The 22,684-nt window shown below is 45.7% G+C and overlaps 6 protein-coding genes across 6 annotated transcripts in view; 3 read left to right on the top strand and 3 right to left on the bottom strand.

Moving 5' to 3' along the window:
• LOC131212918 (cytochrome P450 4d1-like) overlaps positions 1-1,404 on the top strand; it is a 3,178-nt gene extending 1,774 nt beyond the window's left edge. Inside the window, exons 4-6 of the mRNA XM_058207005.1 lie at positions 220-289; positions 408-967; positions 1,058-1,404. Of these exons, the coding sequence (XP_058062988.1) occupies positions 220-289; positions 408-967; positions 1,058-1,404 (977 nt within the window). The remainder of the gene's footprint in view (positions 1-219; positions 290-407; positions 968-1,057) is intronic.
• A 345-nt stretch (positions 1,405-1,749) lies between these two features.
• On the top strand, positions 1,750-7,071 carry LOC131212106 (uncharacterized). The gene is made up of 10 exons (XM_058205848.1): positions 1,750-1,915; positions 2,052-2,158; positions 2,223-2,502; positions 2,587-2,656; positions 2,744-3,297; positions 3,376-3,715; positions 4,871-5,091; positions 5,570-6,571; positions 6,642-6,824; positions 6,885-7,071. Exons 1-10 carry the CDS (start codon positions 1,750-1,752, stop codon positions 7,037-7,039), a joined length of 3,078 nt encoding a protein of 1,025 aa, XP_058061831.1. The 3' UTR covers positions 7,040-7,071.
• On the bottom strand, positions 7,047-8,749 carry LOC131209893 (putative Dol-P-Glc:Glc(2)Man(9)GlcNAc(2)-PP-Dol alpha-1,2-glucosyltransferase). The gene is made up of 3 exons (XM_058203046.1): positions 8,564-8,749; positions 7,910-8,506; positions 7,047-7,847 (listed from the first exon to the last, which is right to left on the bottom strand). The coding sequence occupies exons 1-3, from the start codon at positions 8,717-8,719 to the stop codon at positions 7,296-7,298; spliced, it is 1,305 nt and encodes a 434-aa protein (XP_058059029.1). The 5' UTR covers positions 8,720-8,749; the 3' UTR covers positions 7,047-7,295.
• Positions 8,750-9,286: 537 nt separating this feature from the next.
• LOC131210376 (inactive ubiquitin carboxyl-terminal hydrolase MINDY-4B) lies at positions 9,287-11,833 on the bottom strand. Its single transcript, XM_058203613.1, has 5 exons — positions 11,112-11,833; positions 10,552-10,641; positions 10,123-10,482; positions 9,851-10,072; positions 9,287-9,778 (listed from the first exon to the last, which is right to left on the bottom strand). Exons 1-5 carry the CDS (start codon positions 11,163-11,165, stop codon positions 9,350-9,352), a joined length of 1,155 nt encoding a protein of 384 aa, XP_058059596.1. The 5' UTR covers positions 11,166-11,833; the 3' UTR covers positions 9,287-9,349.
• Positions 11,834-15,618: 3,785 nt separating this feature from the next.
• On the bottom strand, positions 15,619-16,968 carry LOC131212112 (venom protease-like). The gene is made up of 2 exons (XM_058205858.1): positions 16,780-16,968; positions 15,619-16,718 (listed from the first exon to the last, which is right to left on the bottom strand). The coding sequence occupies exons 1-2, from the start codon at positions 16,966-16,968 to the stop codon at positions 15,684-15,686; spliced, it is 1,224 nt and encodes a 407-aa protein (XP_058061841.1). The 3' UTR covers positions 15,619-15,683.
• A 2,190-nt stretch (positions 16,969-19,158) lies between these two features.
• Positions 19,159-19,822, top strand: LOC131212116 (uncharacterized). The gene is made up of 2 exons (XM_058205863.1): positions 19,159-19,622; positions 19,681-19,822. The coding sequence occupies exons 1-2, from the start codon at positions 19,159-19,161 to the stop codon at positions 19,820-19,822; spliced, it is 606 nt and encodes a 201-aa protein (XP_058061846.1).
• Positions 19,823-22,684: the final 2,862 nt, after the last annotated feature.

The raw sequence follows: 22,684 nt of genomic DNA on the forward strand, positions 1-22,684 counted from the left end.
GAACAGTTTGTCGAGATTTTCGATCAGCAAAGTAACATTTTCGTTGAGGTGCTGAAACCGTATGCCGAATCGGGCAAATCGTTTGACATGTTCCGGCCAGTAACGCTGTGCGCGCTGGATGTTATCTGTGGTGAGTGAGGTCAGCTGGTGCGAGCAAAGATTAAGGGTTGCACCTGGACGGGATTCGCGATCCGGTATTTATTTTAATTTATTTTCAAGAAACTGCCATGGGTACGAAGGTCAACGCTCAGCTAAACGCTGAATCGAAGTACGTTCAAGCCGTTAAAGAGTGAGTACGTTGTCCGTAAATTGTGCGGAACTAACTGTATAACGGAACTGCGGAACTGTTGTGTATAAGAACCTAAGCAATGGGAAATAGGTTACTAAAATTGTCAATGTTTTTCCAGGATCACGCTTCTCGTCCAATGTCGACTTTTCAATTTCCTCATTCGATATGATTTTTTTTATCGATTCTCATCGAATCGCCGCAAGCAGGAAGCGGCACTAAAAGTGCTGCACGGTTACACGAACAGTGTTATTAAAGGCCGCCGTGAGGAACTTCATCGGTCGAATAACGATACTGGGACTGCCGTTGACGCAAATGAGAATGATCTTGGCATCAAGAAGAAAATGGCATTCCTGGATATGCTCCTGCAGTCGACGATTGACGGGCAACCTCTGACTGATCTGGAAATCCGAGAAGAAGTGGACACGTTCATGTTTGAGGGCCACGACACAACGACGTCCGCCATTAGCTTTTTACTTCAGAGCCTGGCCAAGAATCCCGATGTTCAACAGAAAACATTTGAGGAGGTCCTCAGTATTGTGGGTGGCGATCGGACAACTCCCATTACGATGGCGATGCTGAACGATATGCACTATCTGGATCTGGTAATTAAGGAGACCCTTCGGATGTTTCCCTCGGTACCGTTGATTGGACGAAAAATGGGACAAACAACTGAAATCAGTAAGCTATCTGGCAAACGGGCACGGACTTGGGTGGAGTGATTGCGGCATTGTATTGATCGATTACGACTAACATGTTGAATGTTTGCAGATGGCAAAACGTTTCCTGCTGGAGCCAATGCTATCGTCATGCCATTTTTCCTCGGTCGAAATCCCGAGTTCTACCCAGATCCAGAGAAGTTCGATCCGGAGCGGTTCAACGTGGAAACGTCGGCCGAGAAGACGAACCCGTACCAGTACATTCCGTTTAGCGCTGGACCGCGGAACTGTGTTGGTCAGAAGTTTGCCATAGCCGAAATCAAAAGTATTACGAGTAAAATTTTGCGTCACTATGAAGTTCTGTCGCCGCTCGAAAAGTATGACGAAAGGTTAACTTCTGAACTAATTTTGCGTCCAGAAAACGGTATTTACGTTCGGCTGAAGTCCAGGGTATATTGAAGAATGCAATGTGGTAGTTGCATGAATTATGTTGTGATGTGTTGCAAAGCATTATTATAGCAGTAATAAACAAATATAAATTGAACCCAAATTTATGTTAGTGGTTGCGACCTCCTTCGCCATAGTGTAGAATGTTTATAAAATCTGCCGGGTGTCTGTGAGCGAGCGAACGACACTGCCAAAACACGACGAGATGGTATGTGTTTTGGGGTTACTGTGCAGATAAGACGCAAATTAGTCTTATCTACACAGCCCCTTGGTGCCCATTGTCGGTTCCTCTCATGAAGTATTCATACAGGAGAGGATTGTCTCTCGCAGTTCTGGTTTCTGAGTGCCGTTGGCGACATGTTTGTGATTCTAGCAACATTGGTGGGCCTTGCCCTTGCATTTTCGTACTACGTTTATAAAGCAAATTTTAGTGAATCCGTTAAATATAGTGGCAAACTTGGTGGGCCTGTCGCATACCCGTTGATCGGAAATGGACTTTTATTTGCTGGTAAAACTCCTACGGGTAGGTGGTGACCGTAGCTTTGCATTTGCCGAGCGTTTCATTCCGAACTATCAAGTGTTTCGCTACTTATGCATGAGTTATTATTATCATAAAATTCACAAGCTAAACAATTCTACATTCCATTTTGGATTGCTAGGATTTTTTCAGACATTCGATACGCTGATCCAGCAATATGGCAAGTGCTTTCGACTGTGGCTGGGAACGAAACTGTTAATCGTCATCACCGATCCGAAGGACGCAGAGGTTTGTGGAAGAAGAAGGGACGCACGGAACGAAATCGGTATCAATATACTTAATTTTTTTAAAGATATTGTTGAGTAGCACCAAGTACATCGACAAGTCAGACGAGTACGATCTTGTGAGGCCGTGGCTGGGCGATAGTCTACTGACCAGCAAGGGGCGAAAATGGTTTACACATCGTCGCGTGATCACTCCGACCTTTCACTATAAGATATTGGAACAGTTTGTAAAGATTTTCGATAAGCAAAGCGAAACTTTCATTGAGGTGCTCAAACCATACGCTGACTCAGGAAAATCCGTTGACTTGTTCCGACCGATTACGTTGTGCGCGTTGGATGTTATTTGTGGTGAGTGACGGAGACAAATGCTAAGATATGCAAACGGTATTAAATCGGTTTCTTGGCCTGACGCAATATATTCTTTTTTGTCAGAAAGTGCCATGGGTACCAAATTAAATGCTCAGCTGAACGCTGAATCGAAGTACGTTCAAGCGGTTAAAGAGTGAGTTTCTCTGCATGGTTCTGTTTTTTATAATAATCTACAAAATATGGTAACACGTTAGTAAAATGCTAAATTCTTTTGTTCTAGCATCACGCTTCTAATTCAGTATCGACTATTTAACTTCCTTATTCGTTACGATTTTTTCTACCGATTCTCATCGAATCGCCGTAAGCAAGAAGCGGCACTCAAGGTACTGCACGGATACACCGACAGTGTTATTAAAGGCCGCCGTGAGGAACTTCATCGGTTGCACAAAGAAGTGACCGGAGACGTTGTTGAAAATGAATTTGGCATTAAAAATAAAATAGCGTTCTTAGACATGCTCCTACAGACGACAATCGATGGACAGCCGCTAAGTGACCTTGAAATCCGCGAGGAAGTGGCCACGTTCATGTTTGCCGGCCATGACACAGTCACGTCGGCAACTAGCTTCCTGCTGCAGAGTTTAATGAAGAATCCCGATGTTCAGCGGAAGGCTTTCGACGAGATCCGCACTGTTGTGGGCGATGATCGGACTGCTCCAATCACGATGACAATGTTGAACAATATGCACTATCTGGATCTGGTGATCAAGGAGACACTACGGATGTTCTCTCCGGTGCCAATGTTTGGGCGAAAGATGTCGGAGAACACGGAAATCAGTAAGTATTTTCGCTCGACAAATCTCTGTTAATGGAACTGCTTCTACTGAGAATTGTTTTGCTATTACGTTTCTACAGATGGGAAAATATTCCCGGCTGGTTCGAATGCCATGATCATGTCTTACTTCATGGGCCGTAACCCTGAGCTTTACCCAAATCCAGAGAAGTTTGATCCCGAACGATTTAATGTTGAAACGACGGCGGAAAAGACGAACCCGTATCAGTACGTACCGTTCAGCGCAGGACCTCGGAATTGTATCGGACAAAAGTTCGCTGTGCTGGAAATCAAAAGTATCACAAGCAAATTATTGCGTTACTACGAACTTTTGCCACCTCTTGAACAGTACGATGAGAGTTTTACTTTTGAACTAATTACGCGCCCAGCGACGGGTGTTTTTGTTCTGTTGAAGCCCAGATTGTGTTGAAAAAGGTAACACTAAATTGTAGTACATGAAGCAACATCAAACATGTGAAAACTGAATAGTTTAAAATAATACTCTATTTGTGTACAAAGTTTAAATTACAAGCTGCCAACCCCACATATCAGTTGTGACCTGTGTACATCCATCATAAGATTATATACCCCTTTTTCGTAATCGATAAAAATGCCCCCTGTGTCGACCGATAACATAGTATCTTATCAAGAAAACAAAAATATTATCAACCGACCTATTAATACACGTCCGGAACTACTCCTCGACTTAGTTCAGCCCGAACTTTCTCCGTGTGCCTGTTGTTAGCTACGTATTAAAGGAAGTGACCATGTTAGTGCCGTTTGTTTTATCATTTGTATTACTGGTGCTGTTGCGGTACATCGCTCACGATTGGGCGACCAAAAAATCGATCCATATTTCCGGACCTGATCCGGTACCGATACTGGGAAATGTACTGATGTACCTTGGCCAGAATCCTTACGGTAAGCATTTAATTAATTGAACTTGTCCAGCCTTGGCTCTTGATTTCGATGTAATATTGCATTTATAATTAGTAAATGAGCGAAAATTGGTGCAGTGGGACATCAGCGGGCAAGGTTCACCTTTTGCAGTGACCCCGAGTCAATATGCCCCCGAACCAAAACAGATCCCTGCGGTGAACGCTTTACGTAATCCTCTTTTATGATTGTGCGCATGTTTGCGAAAACAGCTTACGGATGCACTCTGACCGAGGGCAGATACCGCACTGGACCGAGGGTCTGCAAGTCATCCCCATACTACAAACCAAGCGATTGTTTACCGGCATACTGGCCGACGTTAGGTTCCAATAGAATCCGGAGCATTCAAGATAATTGCTCCGTACAACTGATTATTAACCGTTAGTTGGCGAGCAGCATGCGCGAGTTAATCGTCGACGGCGAGAGAAACGCGGCGTCTCTACGCATTGGTGTAGTAGTACCGGTCGTAGCATCATGCGGTTCGACGATGCGCAAACACAACGCGAACGCGTAGCTGCTTTTTGCGCGAGTTTCACGATCATACTCTCCAGTAGCTCGCCGTCCCACTATTGAGTGTGTTGATATTCAAGCTTCGCACTGTTCGGCATTATGTCAAAGTAAACAAGAACCGCTGTTGTGAACCTGCAGTTGTTTAGCCCGGAGTCTGGAGAATAATTTGGTTGTGAATTTTTACGCTACCGTTCAAATGGTGCTTCATATAGTGTTTGCCGTTTTGGCAGTGATCCTCGCCATCAACTACTTAATGATTCGGGGAAACATGAAATATGCCCGGCATATGAAGGGACCAATGCCGTTGCCGATCGTAGGGTGTTTGTATCTGTACTTTAACATGAAGCAAGAAGGTACGGTTAGTTTAATGTGCATTAAACAGGGCATTAAAAACCATGCAACCATAAATTTAAAAGAAGGAGATTCGTACAGGAATCGTGGTTCTCGCAATCACAAGATCGTTACCGAGAGGCGTCTGCGACAGATTCGTCGACGTTGAGTGCCGAGTTCCCGTCGTTTTAAAAAACCGGTTCTGTGACCAATGTACGGCATGCGTACATAGTGCAAATGTCTTTGTTTATCGGGAGATGACAAGATGTTTTGGTGAATAGCACGATTTTTTTGTTTATTCAGTTTTTTGCAGTTTTTTCCAGTGTACAGCTCACCATTGTGTCGAATACAAAATTTGTTAACCTTTTTGTGACCTATTCACGACTAACAAAGTTTGTAAAAATAGTTAGTCTTACAAAAGTCTTACAGGTCCATAGATTACAAAACTTCGAATCTGCAAAGCTTTTAAAAATAACTAATTCCTTCCTTAATCTTCCTCAGATATAATCGATTTTCTTACCACGCTCAAGAGTAAGTACGGAAACCTCTTCCGTGTCTGGGTTGGCCACCGGTTGGCGTTGTTCTCCACCAACGTGCAGTACAACGAAACAGTCCTAAGCAGCCAGAAGCTGATTCGGAAGAGTGAACTGTACAAGTTCCTCGTACCATGGCTCGGGAATGGACTGCTGCTCAGCACCGACCAGAAGTGGTTCAATAAGCGCAAAATTCTCACGCCTGCGTTTCACTTCAAAATCCTCGAGCAGTTCATCGAGGTGTTCGATAAGCAGAGCCATGTGCTGGTTGACCGGCTCCGTCCGGAAGCAACCGGGGAGCTGGTCAACATCTATCCCTACGTGACGCTGGCTGCGCTCGACATTATCTGCGAAACGGCCATGGGAACGTCAGTGAATGCGCAAACCGATGCTAATTCATCCTACGTGAAGGCGATCACCGACCTAAGTCTTTTGCTTACCGGACGTTTCGTGAAAGTGTGGCAACGGGTTGACTTCTTGTTCAACCTGTCGCCGGATAAGCGACGGCAGGACGAGATCATCAAGGTTCTGCATGATTTCACCACCAAAATCATTCACTCGCGTCGCCAAGAGCTCGCCATGCGTGGCGTATCGGAAGCGGATGACGATGCTGACATTGGGTCGAAACGACGAATGGCGTTCCTAGATGTGTTGCTACAGTCCACGATCGATGGGCGCCCGCTCACGGACCAGGAGATTCAGGAGGAGGTGGACACGTTTATGTTCGAGGGACACGATACGACGACCGTTGCGATATCCTTTACATTGCTACTGCTTGCCCGTCATCCAGAGGTTCAGGAGAAGCTTCATCAAGAGATTGTAGAGATCGTGGGCAATGATTTGAAGGCCCCGGTAACGTATCGTAATCTGCAGGACATGAAGTACCTGGAGATGATTATTAAGGAGTCGCTGCGGCTTTATCCTCCGGTGCCGATCATTGCCCGACGTTTTACGGAGGATGTTGATTTAGGTAAGCCTAGACGGGTTGATAGATATTTCCGAAGAACAGCGATACTTATTATCGAGCTTTCACCTGGCAGGTGGAACTAAAGTTCCGGAAGGGTCCAACTTCAACATCGGCATAATGCACACTCATCGTGATCCCAGCATTTTCCCTGATCCAGAACGGTTCGATCCAGAGCGATTTGCACCGGATCGTTTGTTGGAGCAAACAAGTCCTTACGCTTACGTTCCTTTCAGTGCAGGACCGAGGAATTGTATTGGTAAGTTTCGATCCAAACGGCTTATTGCAATCAAATATGGATAATCATATTGTTTTATAGGCCAAAAGTTTGCTATGCTGGAGTTAAAGAGCACGCTTTCGAAGGTTATACGCAACTTTAAGCTAACAACGGCTGGCCCGGAACCAAAGTTAACGATGCAGCTGACACTCAAACCAAAAGACGGACTGTTTATCGGATTTCTTCCCCGGGTATAGCGTTTATTTGATGGCGAATAAATAGAATTGACGCCCTATTCACTGGCTAATTTTAATTTGCACATAATCACAATCCTACAACTGAGGTACGTTCCATATTGTCCAATAGGGGTTTGAAAAAGCATCATAATTCACTTACAGCTAATGTACAACAATCTACATCTATCAGACTTGGTGGATGTCAAGAGGGACATTCCGTGACATTTTCACATGACTTTGTTGGTTTAACCGTAAAAACCGTGCGGTAAAAGACCGTTTACCACATGAGCCTTTGAGGCTGTTCATAATTTTCCCACCTTATTTCTTTGTGCAAGAAAACGGCAATTGTAACAATGTTGATAGCCACGTTGGTCACCAATTCTAGTACAAGGGCCCGTCTCGAAACCCCACCTTTGCGCAGTAACCGTAAAACGAGGAAAGGTAGCAGGAAGTAGCGTACCTCAAGTAGTTTCTGTAGAGCCAGCGATGCTATTACGGCGGCTACAGAAAAGATGACGAACCCGGACGATTGGTGTTGCGTACTCGTTTTCCAAACGAGCAATCCTGCGATCACGTACAGTGGAACGGGAAGGAACCGTGCGTACCACCACCGACCGTAGAAACGATTCCACAGGTAAAAGGTGTAGTGCCGATTGTCGGCCAGAAGATAGGGATGCACGATGGTATTGAAATGAACGATGGCTCCGACCAGCAGACAAGCAATTAGAGTGACATGCCACCATCGGAGTACAGTTTTTAAAGTGGTGGATAACGCGGGAAGCACCAACGATGAGCTGAACATAGCGAAGAACATTGCAAAATAGAAAAGCTATAAAAGAAATTGAAAGGGTCATGATTTGGAATGTAATAACCATGGGGCGCTGGGCGTACCTGAGGAAGATGGATGGCTGCTTCATGCGCAGTTTTATCACCAATTACGATAGAACCGTTCAGCACCAGGAAGGCTAGGAATGACGCCATCACGGTAATGTAAGCCCAAAATTTATCGACAACATCCGCGATTAGGTTCTTTAGTCGATACGGGGAGAGTAACGTTTGTTGCAAATTGCCCCGCGAGAGCAGCAAGTCGATCGCACGAGAGCCACACACGAATCCAACCCATACGATGTTAGTTTGACGCATAAGAACAGCACAAAGGCCCCAGAAGGCAGCCAGCGTGTGCTGCCGACGTTCACTAGCCAGCAACAGCAGCAGCACTACCGTTACGGATAACACATCCGTGTAGTACAGATGAGCGAAAAAGTACAGTGGCGGAAGAAGCGAAAGCGATGCCGTTTCTAGCAGCAAATCAGGATTAGTTTTCTGATTGATAAAGTTTTTCCGAATTTTGTACATTAGCACGGTGTTCACGATGCTGGCGATAAGTGATATGAGCCTCAGGCTGTACACTGTGCAAAACTGCAGTTGGTTGAGCACCACGGCCGAAGCAAGGTATAGTCCGGGAAAGGTAGTGATTTTTGGGTCCCACTAAAAGTAGAAATGGTAAGATTTCGATCTAACCGGCAATAAATTGAACCTACTCACTACTTGAAATCGGCCTTGGCAATAGTGAACTCCTTGTCGTAAATGGAACTCCTCGTCGATCACCAGCTGGGTGGTTTCGTACACCTTGTTAAAAACCAGGAACGATATAACAGAGTAAACACAAAACAACGAAAACGGAGCGAATTTCGAAACCATTTTGCTTTATAAATTATGTTGGTTTTTGACTAAAATGTTGGCCGATGCTTTGTTTATTTTCGTTCTCGACAAGATTTTTAAACGTCATCGATTCCAAATGTCAACGCATTTGTAAGGTTCTGCGTGAAATATTTCGTTCGTGTAGTATTTCACATCTTGCACAATTTGAATAGTTTTTTCGTTTTTTACGACAGCAAGATGCCAAATTGTAGATAGTTAACAAAATCGGCATCATTTTCCCATATTACATGGTAGATCCATATATTCTTACACGTATTTAACATAACCGAAACAATCGCAGGCACAATAATTTTCAAACTATCTTTTATTTCGTTCAATTAGGTGAAGTTCACAAATCATGACGCTCAAAGGATGTGTTTGTTGATGTTTTGTAAGCAAGCTATTGATTATTTCATAATATTGTTAGTATTTTGCCTGTGCCAGATTATCGGTTTAATAAACACGAGATCACGATGGATAATATTCCCAGAACCAATGGAACATTTGTATCACTACTTTAATACAACGATATCGCACCTTTACCGCACATTTCTTAGTTCTCAGCGTTTGTCTTAAATAAAAAATCACTCGTAATAAAGTGTTTAGTTATTTTGCAATTGTGGTTTAGCCTTAAAAGTTTAAGGAAGCTGGCAGCGCACCATGGTACGTAATCTTTGCGTCCATCCATTTCGTGTGTATAAGTCTTTCGAGAGGAGTCGAAATCATGTCATCACGCTTCCGGTCGCCATCCTGGTCGCCGTTGTCACCGCCACCCTCCTCCTGCCCACGGTTGTCGACGGTCATCGAAAGGTAGCATCCGGCGCACGTGTAGTAATGCAACTCAAATCGCTTTTCTGCGTGATAGTTCCGCAGCAGCTCTCTGTTCGAGTTGAACAGCACGCCGTAGTGGCCGCAGCAGCAGCTTACCCATACCGGCGTGGCCGGAGTTTTCAGACGTGAACCCGGCATTCGCGAAGCCGACCTCATAGCTTCATTCTCCCCTTCCCAGACCAGCAACCCGATGGCTCCCCGGCTGAGAATTCCGAATTGTGGTACGGCCTGAAAGTAGTTGAGAGCAAAATATGATAAGAAACGGGGCGCTACGCGACCCAACGGTAACATCGCAATTACATAGTGATCCTCGTCTCCCACGTAGACAACACCATTGTGTAGATATGGTGTAGCCCGGCCGGTTAGCAAGAGTGTGATCACATTCAGTGAGCCCTCTTCGTGTGGTCCCATCAGATGGGCTCCCTTCGGGGCATCAAGGTCGTTTCGCATGTTCTCCATGCCACGCGTTAGAACAGCACTATAGAGATACAGCAGAGTGCCGGGGCCAGGATTTTCTGTAAACTACGGATAAGCTGTTAGCAACCGGCTGCATGCTCACCAATGTTACCTACATAAGGCAAGTAGCGTTTCATAAAGATCTGCAGATCGTCGAGTTTGGTAAACTCAAAGAAGTACAGCTTCTCGGTTACGTTATCCTGGAAGTAGACGTGACTGTGAGGAATGTGCGATGCTTCGCCTGGTAAAGCCACAATCGCCTTCGTCTTTTCGCCTATGTTCCACAAAATGTCCGACATCGCCGTGTACAGGGATAGCGCTTGCTCTGCCTCCGTTGGCTTCAGCAGCTCCTCGAGAGGGACGGATTTTTCGCGCGGTTTGTTATCAAAAATGAACTGTTTGATAATGTGGGCTTGGATCACGGATTGCATACCGCGGGTCGCATTGCGTGGTGTCCGCAAACCGTATGGATACTCCTGTGGGAAAGAGAAACTGTTAGGCTTTCGGCACCCTGATATGCTATGTTTATGCAAATATAGCTTTACTTGATTTGCCGGGCCGAACATGAATCCTGTTCGAGTCCATTCGCCACGTGGGGGACTCGCAGCACTGCCGAAAACTGTCTGGCGAAGTTCCTGGGGATTGCAATTTGAAGTTGCGTTTTGAAATTTACACGAACGATTGTTTGGCAATTAAAACGAAAATGGACAAATCATTAATGGAATATAGTGGTGCTGAATATTTCAAACATACACATAAATGTAGATGAAAAGCAAGTTAAAGGCAAAAAATATACAATAAAGACTTGAGAGCATTTTTTTGAATTTTGGACGTCTCCGTATCGCCCTTATAATCTAATTATAACTTTAAATTCTCAAGGATAAGGTATCGATCCAACAATGTTTCTTTAGTGAGGCGTTGGTTTGGGTGTTTTTTATTTGTTTCTATAATTTTCTGTTTGTCTTTGTTCGCTTATTTTGTAATAAGGCCATTTTAACGTAGCAGTACACAATAATGCGAAGAAAAAGAACAATATGCGGTGCGTTGTTGTGTGTGAGGTTACAGTAAAATTACAAAAACGATTAAATCATCAATCTGCGCTTACAATCGCCTCATCCATTGTTATGGGCCGCCCGCCCACTATTTTCAGTTTGGCCATGGTGCGAAGGGCCTAGTGTTCCGCCCCAAACAAATCACTCACTAACGGTATCACGATCTGTTTCTTTGCCGAAAATAATTTCCGCCACCTCGAACAGGCGTACGGGAGCGGGCACGAATAGGTACGTCAACCTGTCGAGTGCTCTGCAAAACGCCAGACGGTCGTCCGTTTGTCAACTTGGTTTCGGCTCAGCTCAGCAACACTTAACGGCACAATAAACTTCCCTCAAATGTGTTCGCGTGCTCCACGTACGGTGGGCGCCACGCTTTGCAGCTGATTTTCCGATTTACGATCACCCCGATGTTCCGAACGACCTTCCCGGGCCCGGTGTGTATGTAATCGAACGGCTACTTCTTCTTCGAGTAATTCTTCACCAGACACTTTCTCCAGTATGTGGGTAGAAGAAACACTTCAACGCACGGCTCGACACGCATCTATTGGCACCTTTGCACGCACGCACTTGTCACTGTTGTGGTTCACGTCTAATCAGATGTCCTGCCAAATGTTAGATTCCTATTGGATAAACTTGGGCATCCGTTACGTTCGTCAACATCGAGGTTTACTACGTGTTGCGTTGATGTTGAGCCTGTGGTAGGCATTAAGAAAGGCTCCCAGAAATTCCTTAAATAATTTCAACGTACGGTTGGCTTGTCCTTTACGACAACAGCTCAGTTTTGGGAAGCAAAACTCCACATTCGTGTCGTCACGATCGCACGGGGAACGTAAGCTCGCTCGCTAAACAATTGCTTTGACGATTACCGAAGGATTCGTAGTAGGACTTTGTTACGTTGTTACGACAAACCTTGCAGATGTTGCAGGAGCACGACACGCAAAGCACGTGCAGAAAAATGGCGCAAAAAGGTCGCAGCCACTTACAAACAGCACGCAGCCTGAGAAGAAAACCGTTGCGTTTAAAAGAGTGTTCACTGCGTTTACAACGGAGTTCGGCAGTCCTATGGTCTCTCTCAACAAGCACTGCAACACCAGGACTCGACACCGATCGCCAGCTCGGAGCTAGCGGACGACGGAAGATAACACGCACGAAACCAAACGGAAATGGCTGGAACTGCACCGAACGACTACCAACCGGCGAATGGGCCGGATTGAGCATTGAGCGATAGTTTTATGCCATAGAAGGATGGTAGGTTCCGAGTCCTACATCGGTGTTGTTGCCAACAGCCGGCATGTCCTCACCTGACAGCCAGCCTGTCTGCCCCCCCGCCGGTCTCTATTGCTTGGTGATGCGCCTCACCGAAAAAGTGGGGTGCAATAAACACGCCACGCCGTTCACGTGGCGTTCCGTTTCGTGGTGTCTTATTTTCTTCTGTACACCCTGTGGAGGTGCGAAGAACGCGCCCGAGGGCAATCTGCTTGGAAGGGGAAGTTTGATTACAGCGTCTGGGTTGCCGGCTCTACGGCGAGCGGTCGGGTGTCAAGGATTTTTCTACAGCCGAGCTTTTCTGCTCATTTACTTCGTTCGACTAACGTTCAGTTTAAACCGTCGTGAAACAATGTTAAAAAGGAGCAGTATTGTTACATTCTAGTCTATCACGCTACATCGGTCGGTGCTTCGAGTGAGAAGCAAGAAAGTTAAAATTGGACAGACAGGTGCCGGTGCAAAGCTTTCGTGCGATCAATTAAGCGATACGATCCTATATTTGTGTTTAGGTCTCACAGAAACAGGAGAAAAAAACAAATCCTGTGCCATGTTACAGGTCTCGGTTTGTCGAATCGATTTTTGCAAACAGCCGTTGCCGTTTCGGTGTGTCCGTGTTGCATTTGGTGTTAATAGTTCAATAATATTTTTAACAGCTGGAATTTCTAGCAGCGATCCTCGAAGCGGATTGCAGCCCCCCCATATTCGCCGAGTACTGCGCCGTCCAATCGAAATCAACATAAATAAAACAAGAATGAGCCCCCTTTTGGTGCCACCGACCAGCGGGTTGGAGCCCTCGGGAAGTGCCAACGAATTCAATAGTTCAAGTGTCAGTTTATATTGGCTTTGAATGGCACCGGAGCGTTATTCTGGTATCGTATCGTGCCGCAAAACGGCACTCGAAAATAAATGGCATGGCAATAAATCGATGAAAATGACTGACGTGGTGAGTTGGGGCATGATCGGCCCCCAGCCGGGTAGGCGCTCGCCAGGAACTCCACTATTTGCATCCGTGGTAACCAAACCCAAATCGAGCTGTAATGATACAATTTACACTCGGGGTATTTTATCAACACGCTTCGCCCATCGCATCGCATCGGAACGCTACCCAAATTGGATGGTGTCCTGCGGCCACTCTAGGAACGCCAATCATTTTAAAGTGACGGTTTCAAACAATAGACATGCACTTCAAAACAATTTGTCCAACGCTACGTTTCGAAACCGGTTTTCGAACGACGGGAAAAAGAGGGTTGGAGACAGAATGGTGAATGAAACTCGTCGATGGAGGCGCATGATACTTTGCTTATTGTTTATTCGAGCAATAGTTAGATCGAGTTAAATTTGAAAGCAACACAGTAGTCCAGCACGGGCGTATAAAATTATCTTCGTCTATTACTCATTTTTCGATCATACGTGAAGGAGTAAAGGTATGGCTTTCGACTTCACCGAAGCTATTATTCTCAAAACACGACCAGGTGGGTTCCGGGAAATAGGGATATCGTAAATTAGCTTTTCCATCACAACGAAGCCCACGTGCACAACTAACCGCGAGCGCCACGTGGGCAAAACTAAATTGTTACCACCCCGTTGTTGGCCGTGTTGGTTGTGCTTCCTGTCAGTCGGTACATTATCGCAGACCTGCTGCTAGGAAAAGGTGGAGCAGGATTGAGGCAAAAACTTTTCATATCATAACTTGCGAAGGTACGTTGCGCTGATACTGTGACCATAGTTGTTATTCAACCATTATTTCACAAATTGCTTACCGGGCACCCATGCCCAGGTTTCAAGTTTCTGCAGATGCTGTCGAGTTTGACCTTCACGTACGGGTTGCAGTAAATTCAATCAGCACCAGTTGGTCCCCTTCCGGCGCCTGTGTGTTTATCGGTGGATCGATGATTGAATTTTGCAGTTTTGCTCAAGCTAGCGAATCGTGAAGCACATGAAGTGAACTTGTCAATCAAAGCGCAATTTGTTTGTCAAAAGTTTCCAGCAAACGGGACGCGTTCACGAAGAAGCTGATGGTTTTTGGATGTTCATATGCTCAGTTATGAAAGCAAAATGTATGCTAGATTTTCGCTAACAATCGGCCGTCAAACGGTTTAGCGCTGGCTACAATAAACCATACCATCATTTCGCGCTTGGCCGCGAGAGCCATTTAATCGGGCTCACCTTGAACGACTACCAACGAAGCAATTTAGATGTCCATTTATGATACTTCATTTGCTCCAGGAACGCCTTCCGAACAACCGGCCCGGGTGTGAATCGGACCACTGTATAGTAAAAATTCACTTTCAGCACCTGGCGCTACGCTCACGGAACGTGTCGTAATGGGCCTCTGTCACGACAGAACAACCAGGCTCGTAACTGTGCCATTGCTTGCTAGAGCTGAGACCGAAAGCTTCACTGGGCATCTACACCAACTCCGGTTGCCGATGTTACCAACATGTGCCATCATTTTTAATATGCAAAAGCAAGGTAAGAAATAGTTATCACCCTCGCGTTGGATCCATTTTCGAGTCCTCATAAAGCTCTGCTCGTCGGCACGGAGTGCACCAATCACGTGCAACGTTTCAATCGATACCTTGGAGATAGTGGCGGGCCCAACTTTCACACCTGCGCGAGGGTGCAATTGTTTCGCACCAACTCTGGCCCCCTGCTTTGCAAGTGAAATTAATGCTCCGTTTTGATGGATCGCGTGCAAAGACGCAGCACGGTGCCAATGTGTTAGAACAATTGCCACGCCATAATTCTCCACGAACTAGTGCGGTGGGTTTGGGAAACGAGGTGAAAGTTCGCACGACACTGACACTTTGACCGTCTTTTTATGATCCTTTTTATGATCCTTCCACGTGGGTCGCTTCTTTGCTTTTTTGGAGTGTTGATAGAGTTAGTCTTCTTTGTTTCCACCATGACATCATTCTTATGGCTACTACCGATCGGGAATGAGTTTATCGCAGAACATTGTGTTGAGTTCTAAGAGGAAGGTATAATCTGTCCATTCAACACTGTCCATTCGAAACATTTTGCCTCGCCAAAGTCGGATTTCGCTATTCATCGGCATAGCCTATACCAGAACATTAGAAACAGGGAGGCGTTAAACAGGGAGAATATAAAAATCTAACTTATGAGGAACCCTCACCGCCGACATCGTGCTGTTGTATCGTGAAGCAATAAAACGAAGTTATGAAAAAACCAAAGTTGTTGCTTTAACAGACACATCTTTGTTCACATCTAAACCATCCAGAAACGCAGATACTGCAGATGCTGTTTGAGGTGAAACTTTATTAATTTGCGGAAGATACCGGTCTTCGAGCGATAGATTTCTGTGAGTAAATTTGCATCGCTGGAATGGAATATGTCTTTCAAAACACGGCATTTTCGACGATCCACCGAATGTAAGAGCTGACACGGGTGTAGATACCGGGGTGGTTGGGTTCGCCACAGCGAATGCCCCACGAGACGATGCCGACCACGGCCCAGCGCCGATTGGGCAGCTGGATCATGAGCGGGCCGCCGCTGTCACCTTGGCACGAGTCCTTGCCACCCTCGTACTCGCCCGCACACAAGGTAGTGTTGTAGATCCGGTTGATGTACACCTCCTGGCAATCCTGGTTGGACCAGATCGGTATTTTCACCTCCATCAGGATGGGCGAGTGTGGTCCGCCAAAGAACTGGGTGCCCCAACCGATCACGACGGCCTGGTAACCGGTCCAACTGTCATCGAGCGGCGGCATGCAGATAGGCCAGATGTACGAGTTGAAGAACGAGGGCTGAATAAGCTTCAGCAGGGCCACGTCGTTCTCGTAGCTAATCTGATCGAACTCCGAGTGAATGCGAATCTCGGTCACACGGAAGTCTCGGTAGCGTGTCTCGTTGTACTCCTTGAAGTCGTACTCGCCGAGTCTCACGACGAAGTTCGCCAGCTTCAGGTTTACCACGCAGTGCGCCGCGGTCAGCACGTGACGATCGGTGATCAGAACGCCACCGCAGAAGGAAGAGCGCGCCATCACGAGGGCCACCATCCAGGGCCACTCGTTGGAGTCGGCCAGCTGTCCGCCCGATATCTTCGACAGCTGCTTGGTGGATATGCCGCAACCACGCTCCTCCGGGCGACTGTTGGCATCGCGGCCCATCGGCGCATTATCACCATCCAGCCCATCAACCTCGTCGTACGAATCGGCCGTGGCCGGCAGTCGCACGGAAAACTCTGGTCCATTTCCCTCCTGCACCACGTCTGGACAGCAGATACCGACACTGATACCTTCGATCACGCACAGGTGCTGCAGAATCGACCAGACGTTATCCCGCAGCTCGGGGCCCTTGCAGTTTTGGTAGCGCGTACAGCGCCCTTTCTCTCCGGCTCGGGTGCGACATTCTTTGCCGGGTGTGGTCGCTTTCTGGAGCAACAGTATGGTTATGGAATTTATCTTGTTATCTGCCCCATCGAAAAGTACTTACAGCTCCAGCTCCCGACTCCTGGGGGGCACGTCGACTGCGCACGAACTCGTTGAGATCGAGATGGTCACTCGTTTGTTCGGCGATCGACTGGAACACTTCGTCCAGGGATTGATCTTCGTCTTTGTTGCGGTAGGCACTCAGTCCGTACACCAAAGGAACCAATGCTAGACTTATCAGAATCAGATGCATCGCTGTTTCGAAAGTCGTTCTGGTAATTGGCAACACCGGGAGCATGTAGTTCCACACGAACGCTTAACAAGACTGAGCGCATCCTCCGCGTGATGCCAGCTATTCAACCAAGCAGCGATACTGGCCCTAACTAACGTATGGCTCTTGCACTTATCACTAATGCGTGGGACGATTGGCGCAGGATTGTGGAGCTAACCAAGGCCGACTTGCGATCCCTCCCGAAAGTGAATCTGGTAGAAGGCCGTTTTGCCAGTGTGACGAGCTGATACTGGAATAAAAATGAGGCCAAATCTCGTGGCAAGTTCGTCAGGTTCGGCTGTCGTGAATGCAGCTTCCAGTAGAAAACGACGCTCGAGCAAGCAACTCTGATCTGCAACACTCGACGTCGGTTTCGAAACTCTGATAACGGGATAAACGGAACTGAGGAAGGTTTCACTGTGAGCTTGAAGTTATGCAAATGTGTGACAGAAGCTTGCCAACTGTGGCCGGAAAGGGACCATTCCAGAGAGAGAGAGAGAGAGAGAGAGATGCCTGCCGGTTTTGCACATATCGGCCGGCGACTTAAAAGTGAACCATAGATGCTAACTAGGAAGTTTTTTTTTACCATGCCCAACATTTATGCAAAACAATCAGTTGGCAGCTCCGACACATAAATCATGCCATCATAGTTCAATGAGCGTGCGAATGTGTGCCGCAAACAAACTGTTAGGATTTCGAAATCATCTATGAATGAATTCGTTTATGTATTCGACCTTACTACTGAGAAGTAAGGCATGGAACGTTAACTTTTGTGGTTATTCAAACCAAAAATGAATGGATTTTACCGTGCTCTATTGGTTTTGGTCCTAACCCTAACAACATTGTAGACTCGACGAAATAGAGAACGGTAAGCCACATTATATATATTATACGTAATATATTATTATATTATTTATATTATATATTATACGCTAAGCCACATTATAAGACGAAGTTCTCAAGAATGCATCAGTATCGACAATATCAGGCTATACCAAATGAAATTAGTTGAAGAAAGTGACAGTGCATGCTTGTTGCTTGTTGCATGCTTGTTGCTTGTTTATAAATTCTAAAAATAAAGTTCGAATGGTTTTACCGCCATTTTTATCATTAACGGCTAATATCTGTTGCAACGTTAACAGCTTGCATGCAACAAAGCTGCGAGAGCTTGTACGCAACAACTGTTATACTTCAGTGTAACCGTTATACCGGACATCAATTTACTTTCTCGTGACCGTTGAAACGATGTTTCTCCGATATTAGTCAACGAAGAGTTGTTTAATTTGCTTTTGAAGTAAAAGCTTGCTTGTCCATCAAATGGCGGTAAAAGAAATCCAAGCTTGTCCACAGCTGAGCGTTTGACGAACCCCGTACGGCTCGTTTCGCATTAAGCTGTGTGTATGACACGCCTGTGGAGTGTTCGTCGGTGAAAAAGGTCAACGATGTTTGGTTTGATTTTGTAATGGCCACGGGCAAAACTTTTCCCGACACCACGATTAGATCCCATTCGCAATGGAAGCCGTGTTTACATTGTATTGTTGCCTTAGTGTTAGGTCCTGATTGCACCACAGTTTGACAAACGTGGGAGTAAAGTTGGCGTCAAATGAAGTTCCAACTTTCAAGTGACAAATTCATTCATTCAAAACCACGAAAAATTTAAGCTGCGCTACGTTTTTTTGGGTTAAAAATGGGCGATGGGCAACTTTCCACTCTTCTGGTTAATAACCGTAGCGGACGATAGTTTAGTGAAACGATGTTGACAATAATCTCGTCTACAATTTGCTCTTCGTCATGAGCGCCTTATGAAGATGTCAACTGGTCCGCTAAAAAGCGCATCCGCATCGTTTGAATGCAGCATCGCTAACAGCTAATGGCAACAATCACCGCCGGCACGATGTCCCTGTTTTCCTTTTCGCTGAAGGTTTTCATACGTCCCGGTGAGTAGGTCGTCACTTAGTTTGCTCCAATTATGTACTGCATCTAATTAGCAAACGCGCGACAACGCGGTGTGGCAGTTTTTATGCTTCTTCTATTGCCTGACGATTGGCGATACCCATCCGTAAGGATACTTGTTAAGCAGAATCGATTAGTGTCGTTCAGTTCATTTCGAGCGTGGAGACGACTGTTGATAGCTGGCGTGTTAGGATAGTGATCTACATTCGAGCGGCAAATATGTGTCGCAATATAGTCGTCATGCTGGCTTTCTTCGTGCTGTGCGCAGTTCCCGTCTTATCGACACTCAACAACACCGTGCCGTTGTCATTGGAACGCCCGAAGCGATTTTTAAGCTTCCCAGTGAACGGTGGTTTAGCGAAGATTGTGCTTGGGTTTCTGGTGCCGGTCCATTTTCACCATTCCCTCAAGCGCAGCCTCAACTGTGGTGTGAACTTGCAAGCCAACTATATGATCACTCCGAACGTTGTTTTCCCTCGGCCGGAATCTGTTTTCCAGAACCGCCGGTATGCCGATCCGTCCAGTCGGAAGCAGTTGTACAGTGCACTGGAGAAGGTGCTGCGGGTGTTGTTTGGCGCAGGGGACCGTGCGCGAGAGTGTCTGCTGCGAACGGTGTGCGAGGTCGCGGACACTCCCCTCAAGCATAACGGTCTGGTGGGAGAGTTGTTGGATGTTATATTTACGTGAGTAGAACGGCGTTGATCGGGTGCAGATAAGAAACGGTGTGTTTAATTCTTCCAGACCTCAACGAACGGATATACTTTCCCCGAAGTTCCTGAAGGCACGCCGGTATGGTGCCAACGGCGTCGATTGCTCCAGACTTTACTCTAGGTGTCCGTGGGGTATGGGGTTGCTCGATCGCGTATCCGCTTTGTCACTATAGCGAGTGCGAGAGTGGCCTCATCAAATGCATGTTAATACGTAGTGTAATATATGTGTGGTAAAATCTTCGCTTTCGAAAAATAAAACATGTTGTCCCTCGTAGAATTTTCATTCTCCATCACTTGATGTTTTCCTCTATCAAGGAAAGGATTGTACCGTAGTTTAGACTTTTACTTGTTATTCCAAAAATAAACACCCGATAAACACAGTAAGGACATTAACTTCTTTTGTAAGATGCTAGTAAAAATGGTTTTATTCCAAATTCTAATTGGAGAAAACTACTTAAAACGTCACATCATGAGCAACTTTTTCTGCAGCGAATTGCTCTTTGGCAATGAGCATGCGATGCAAACGGATAACCGTTTACCTGTTTGGTTGAAGCTAGAACCTCCAGAACTTGCCCCCTCCGACGGGAGCTATCCGGGCGGCCAAAGTGAAATAGCACAAAAAAGAAAAACAGCATCATCGGGTTAACCCTTTTGGTGGTACCAATTCTGTTTTTTTTCCCTCCACTGGGCCAGAGTTTGAGTAACCCAGATTGTGGTGGTCTAACTCCACGACGTTTACAGTACATAACATAAATAAAGTGACTGCTTCCATAATTTCAATAAAATGCACAAGATTTGGGTTCGGCAGTTATTTATGTTGGCCCTTTGCTTCTTTGTTTACTTTTTTGATTTACTGAAACTTTATTATCTGTCATCCGATTTGCATGAAATTGGATGCGTTTGAAATAGGAAAAACACACCTTTCAAACTAAGCACTGTCTAATACGTTGCGCTGAATTTTATATTTTGTGAAAATAAAATCTCGTAATTTATGTTATGTACTGTGTTTGTGGGCGCGAAGCCCACACACAGGACACGACCACAGACAGAATCTCTTCAGTCCGTATGAATTGTCTGCTTCGGTGCAAAAGGTAAACAAAACCGGTTCCGCGCTCGAGAGCCACTTTTTCCGTATGCTTCGTTCGCGTTTTGCCGGTCGTTGGGCTCCTACGCCATCACAGACACCAGCAACCGGCTTGCGACAGTCGCGGGACAGTCGTAGGCTTTTGTTTCTGCCGCCCCGCGCAGAGCGTTATGTACTCGCTGCAGCATAGCCGACGATCGATGGACGTGTGCCTCAAAACATTTGTTTATAAATTTTACGGGCCTCTGCACAGTCAGCACGTCATAGGAGGCAGCGACGAACACACTAACACAGGTACATTAGTGGGACCACGCGTGTGGTGAATGTTAATCGCCCGGCCTGGTTCAGTCCGCGTGCACTCGTTGCTTCGTTGGTTTGTTGTATTCGTTCGATTGGCAGATGTTTTCTGATAACGTGCGCGGTAAGGCAGCATCAATCTCGGCGTATTTTAACACATTGAATAATATCGTAAATTGAACGATTAAATCGTGTAAAGTGCTACGAAATACCAACTACTAATAAACACAGCTGATTGACAACGCGAACATGAACTGTTGAAAAAACGAGGCGCGTAGTGATGCGATCGTGTGAATCGTTGTACTCACACAATGAAGATGAAGTGTTGGCGGGATGCGAAACTCGTGAAGTTGTAGCAAACTTCGAACCGGATGTAGTTAAGTTCTGTTGTGTTTCAAACTATTCTTTGCAGCATTGAAGGCAGCGTAAAGGTGTACTATGGATCTAGTAACCTGCGTGCTCTAAAACTGGCAATCCCAAAATCTGTCACAAAGTGTTCGACTACCATTCGTAAAATACTTCGGCTAGGTACGGATGTCGGTCGTTTTTTGTGTGTATATATTTTGAAAAGTTTTAAGCATCGTACGGCTCCAGATCAACACGGTAAGATGATCAACCTTGTTTAATTTTTACCGAGGACATAGTGTTAAGGGTTGCCCGGTCAAAGGCCTTCAGTTTGTCCCATTAAGCGGCGCCAACAGAGAAGAGCCAAGAGCCACTTGTTGGTGATTGCGTTTTGGAGCTGTGACTTTCTGATTTGTATGCAAATAATTTGTTGAGCAGCAAAAAATCCAGCTTTACTCTCTGGTCGGGGTCGGAATTGGTTGTTCACGCGGCTTCACCAGTCCGGCTAGTTTATCGCCTACAAACGGGGCACACACATCACACAGCAAACAAAAAAAGGAGTAACAACTGGGAAGGTGGCCCCCATGTGAAGCGTTGCGGTGCCATTCTGTGGGCTTTTAATTTTTTTTGGTAAATTTTCATAGTTGCATGCAAAAGTGCGAACGCGTTTTACTACATCATTTCCATACGCTTATGGTTTTACGACTGTTCTTAAACTGATGTCAGCAATTCGCAGAATGCAAATGCAAGACAGTTTTTTAGATCGGCAAACAAATGCTGTCATAAACTACATGTTATAAGAAGACCTGAATAGGCTATTTACTCGCGTAATATACGTTTTCTGTGTACGGAGACAAAGTTTTACGTGCAAAATCAGTTACATTTATGAAATTGAATATTTGATTCTATATGATAAGACCTATTGGCCGATTCGCATCTCCAAATTCAATGACTTGACTTGAACATTACATGGCTCCATTTATTAATGATAACGATGCAAATTCTTGTAAAACAGAGTAAGAAACTGTATGGGTCCTCAATAGTAATAATTTTGCTCTAAGCAACTAAATTATTCTTCGTCGAGCAACTGTCTGCCAGTTTTTTTGTCAATCAATACGAGGAGTGCATTCGCAAGGGGCCTTGAATCGAGTTCCAATGGTTGCTTTGCATTCAAGTTTGGGTTGCAGAACTCCTACAAAAAACATCCAACTTTTCGCCAGATAATCGTTACGATCTTCGCTTTGACTCATTGGACAACTACTTTCGTCCAATTTGAATTGGCAAAGCATGTTTCCAGTTTAATACTTGA

This window comes from Anopheles bellator, chromosome 2 (assembly GCF_943735745.2).
Source record: "Anopheles bellator chromosome 2, idAnoBellAS_SP24_06.2, whole genome shotgun sequence".
Taxonomy (NCBI): domain Eukaryota; kingdom Metazoa; phylum Arthropoda; class Insecta; order Diptera; family Culicidae; genus Anopheles; species Anopheles bellator.

Bases quoted from the DNA above. Each gene is read 5' to 3' on its own strand.
- LOC131212106 (XM_058205848.1), top strand. From the start codon at position 1,750: ATGTTTGTGATTCTAGCAACATTGGTGGGCCTTGCCCTTGCATTTTCG. The intron at 2,657-2,743 runs GTGAGTTTCTCT...CTTTTGTTCTAG, and splicing joins TACGTTCAAGCGGTTAAAGA to CATCACGCTTCTAATTCAGT. The intron at 5,092-5,569 runs GTACGGTTAGTT...AATCTTCCTCAG, and splicing joins CTTTAACATGAAGCAAGAAG to ATATAATCGATTTTCTTACC.
- LOC131209893 (XM_058203046.1), bottom strand. From the start codon at position 8,719: ATGGTTTCGAAATTCGCTCCGTTTTCGTTGTTTTGTGTTTACTCTGTT. The intron at 8,507-8,563 runs GTGAGTAGGTTC...TTCTACTTTTAG, and splicing joins GCCAAGGCCGATTTCAAGTA to TGGGACCCAAAAATCACTAC. The intron at 7,848-7,909 runs GTACGCCCAGCG...TTTCTTTTATAG, and splicing joins CAGCCATCCATCTTCCTCAG to CTTTTCTATTTTGCAATGTT.
- LOC131210376 (XM_058203613.1), bottom strand. From the start codon at position 11,165: ATGGCCAAACTGAAAATAGTGGGCGGGCGGCCCATAACAATGGATGAG. The intron at 10,073-10,122 runs GTAGGTAACATT...GCTTATCCGTAG, and splicing joins TGAAACGCTACTTGCCTTAT to TTTACAGAAAATCCTGGCCC. The intron at 9,779-9,850 runs GTAATTGCGATG...AACTACTTTCAG, and splicing joins TGGGAGACGAGGATCACTAT to GCCGTACCACAATTCGGAAT.
- LOC131212112 (XM_058205858.1), bottom strand. From the start codon at position 16,968: ATGCATCTGATTCTGATAAGTCTAGCATTGGTTCCTTTGGTGTACGGA. The intron at 16,719-16,779 runs GTAAGTACTTTT...CTGTTGCTCCAG, and splicing joins AGGAGTCGGGAGCTGGAGCT to AAAGCGACCACACCCGGCAA.
- LOC131212116 (XM_058205863.1), top strand. From the start codon at position 19,159: ATGTGTCGCAATATAGTCGTCATGCTGGCTTTCTTCGTGCTGTGCGCA. The intron at 19,623-19,680 runs GTGAGTAGAACG...TAATTCTTCCAG, and splicing joins TTGTTGGATGTTATATTTAC to ACCTCAACGAACGGATATAC.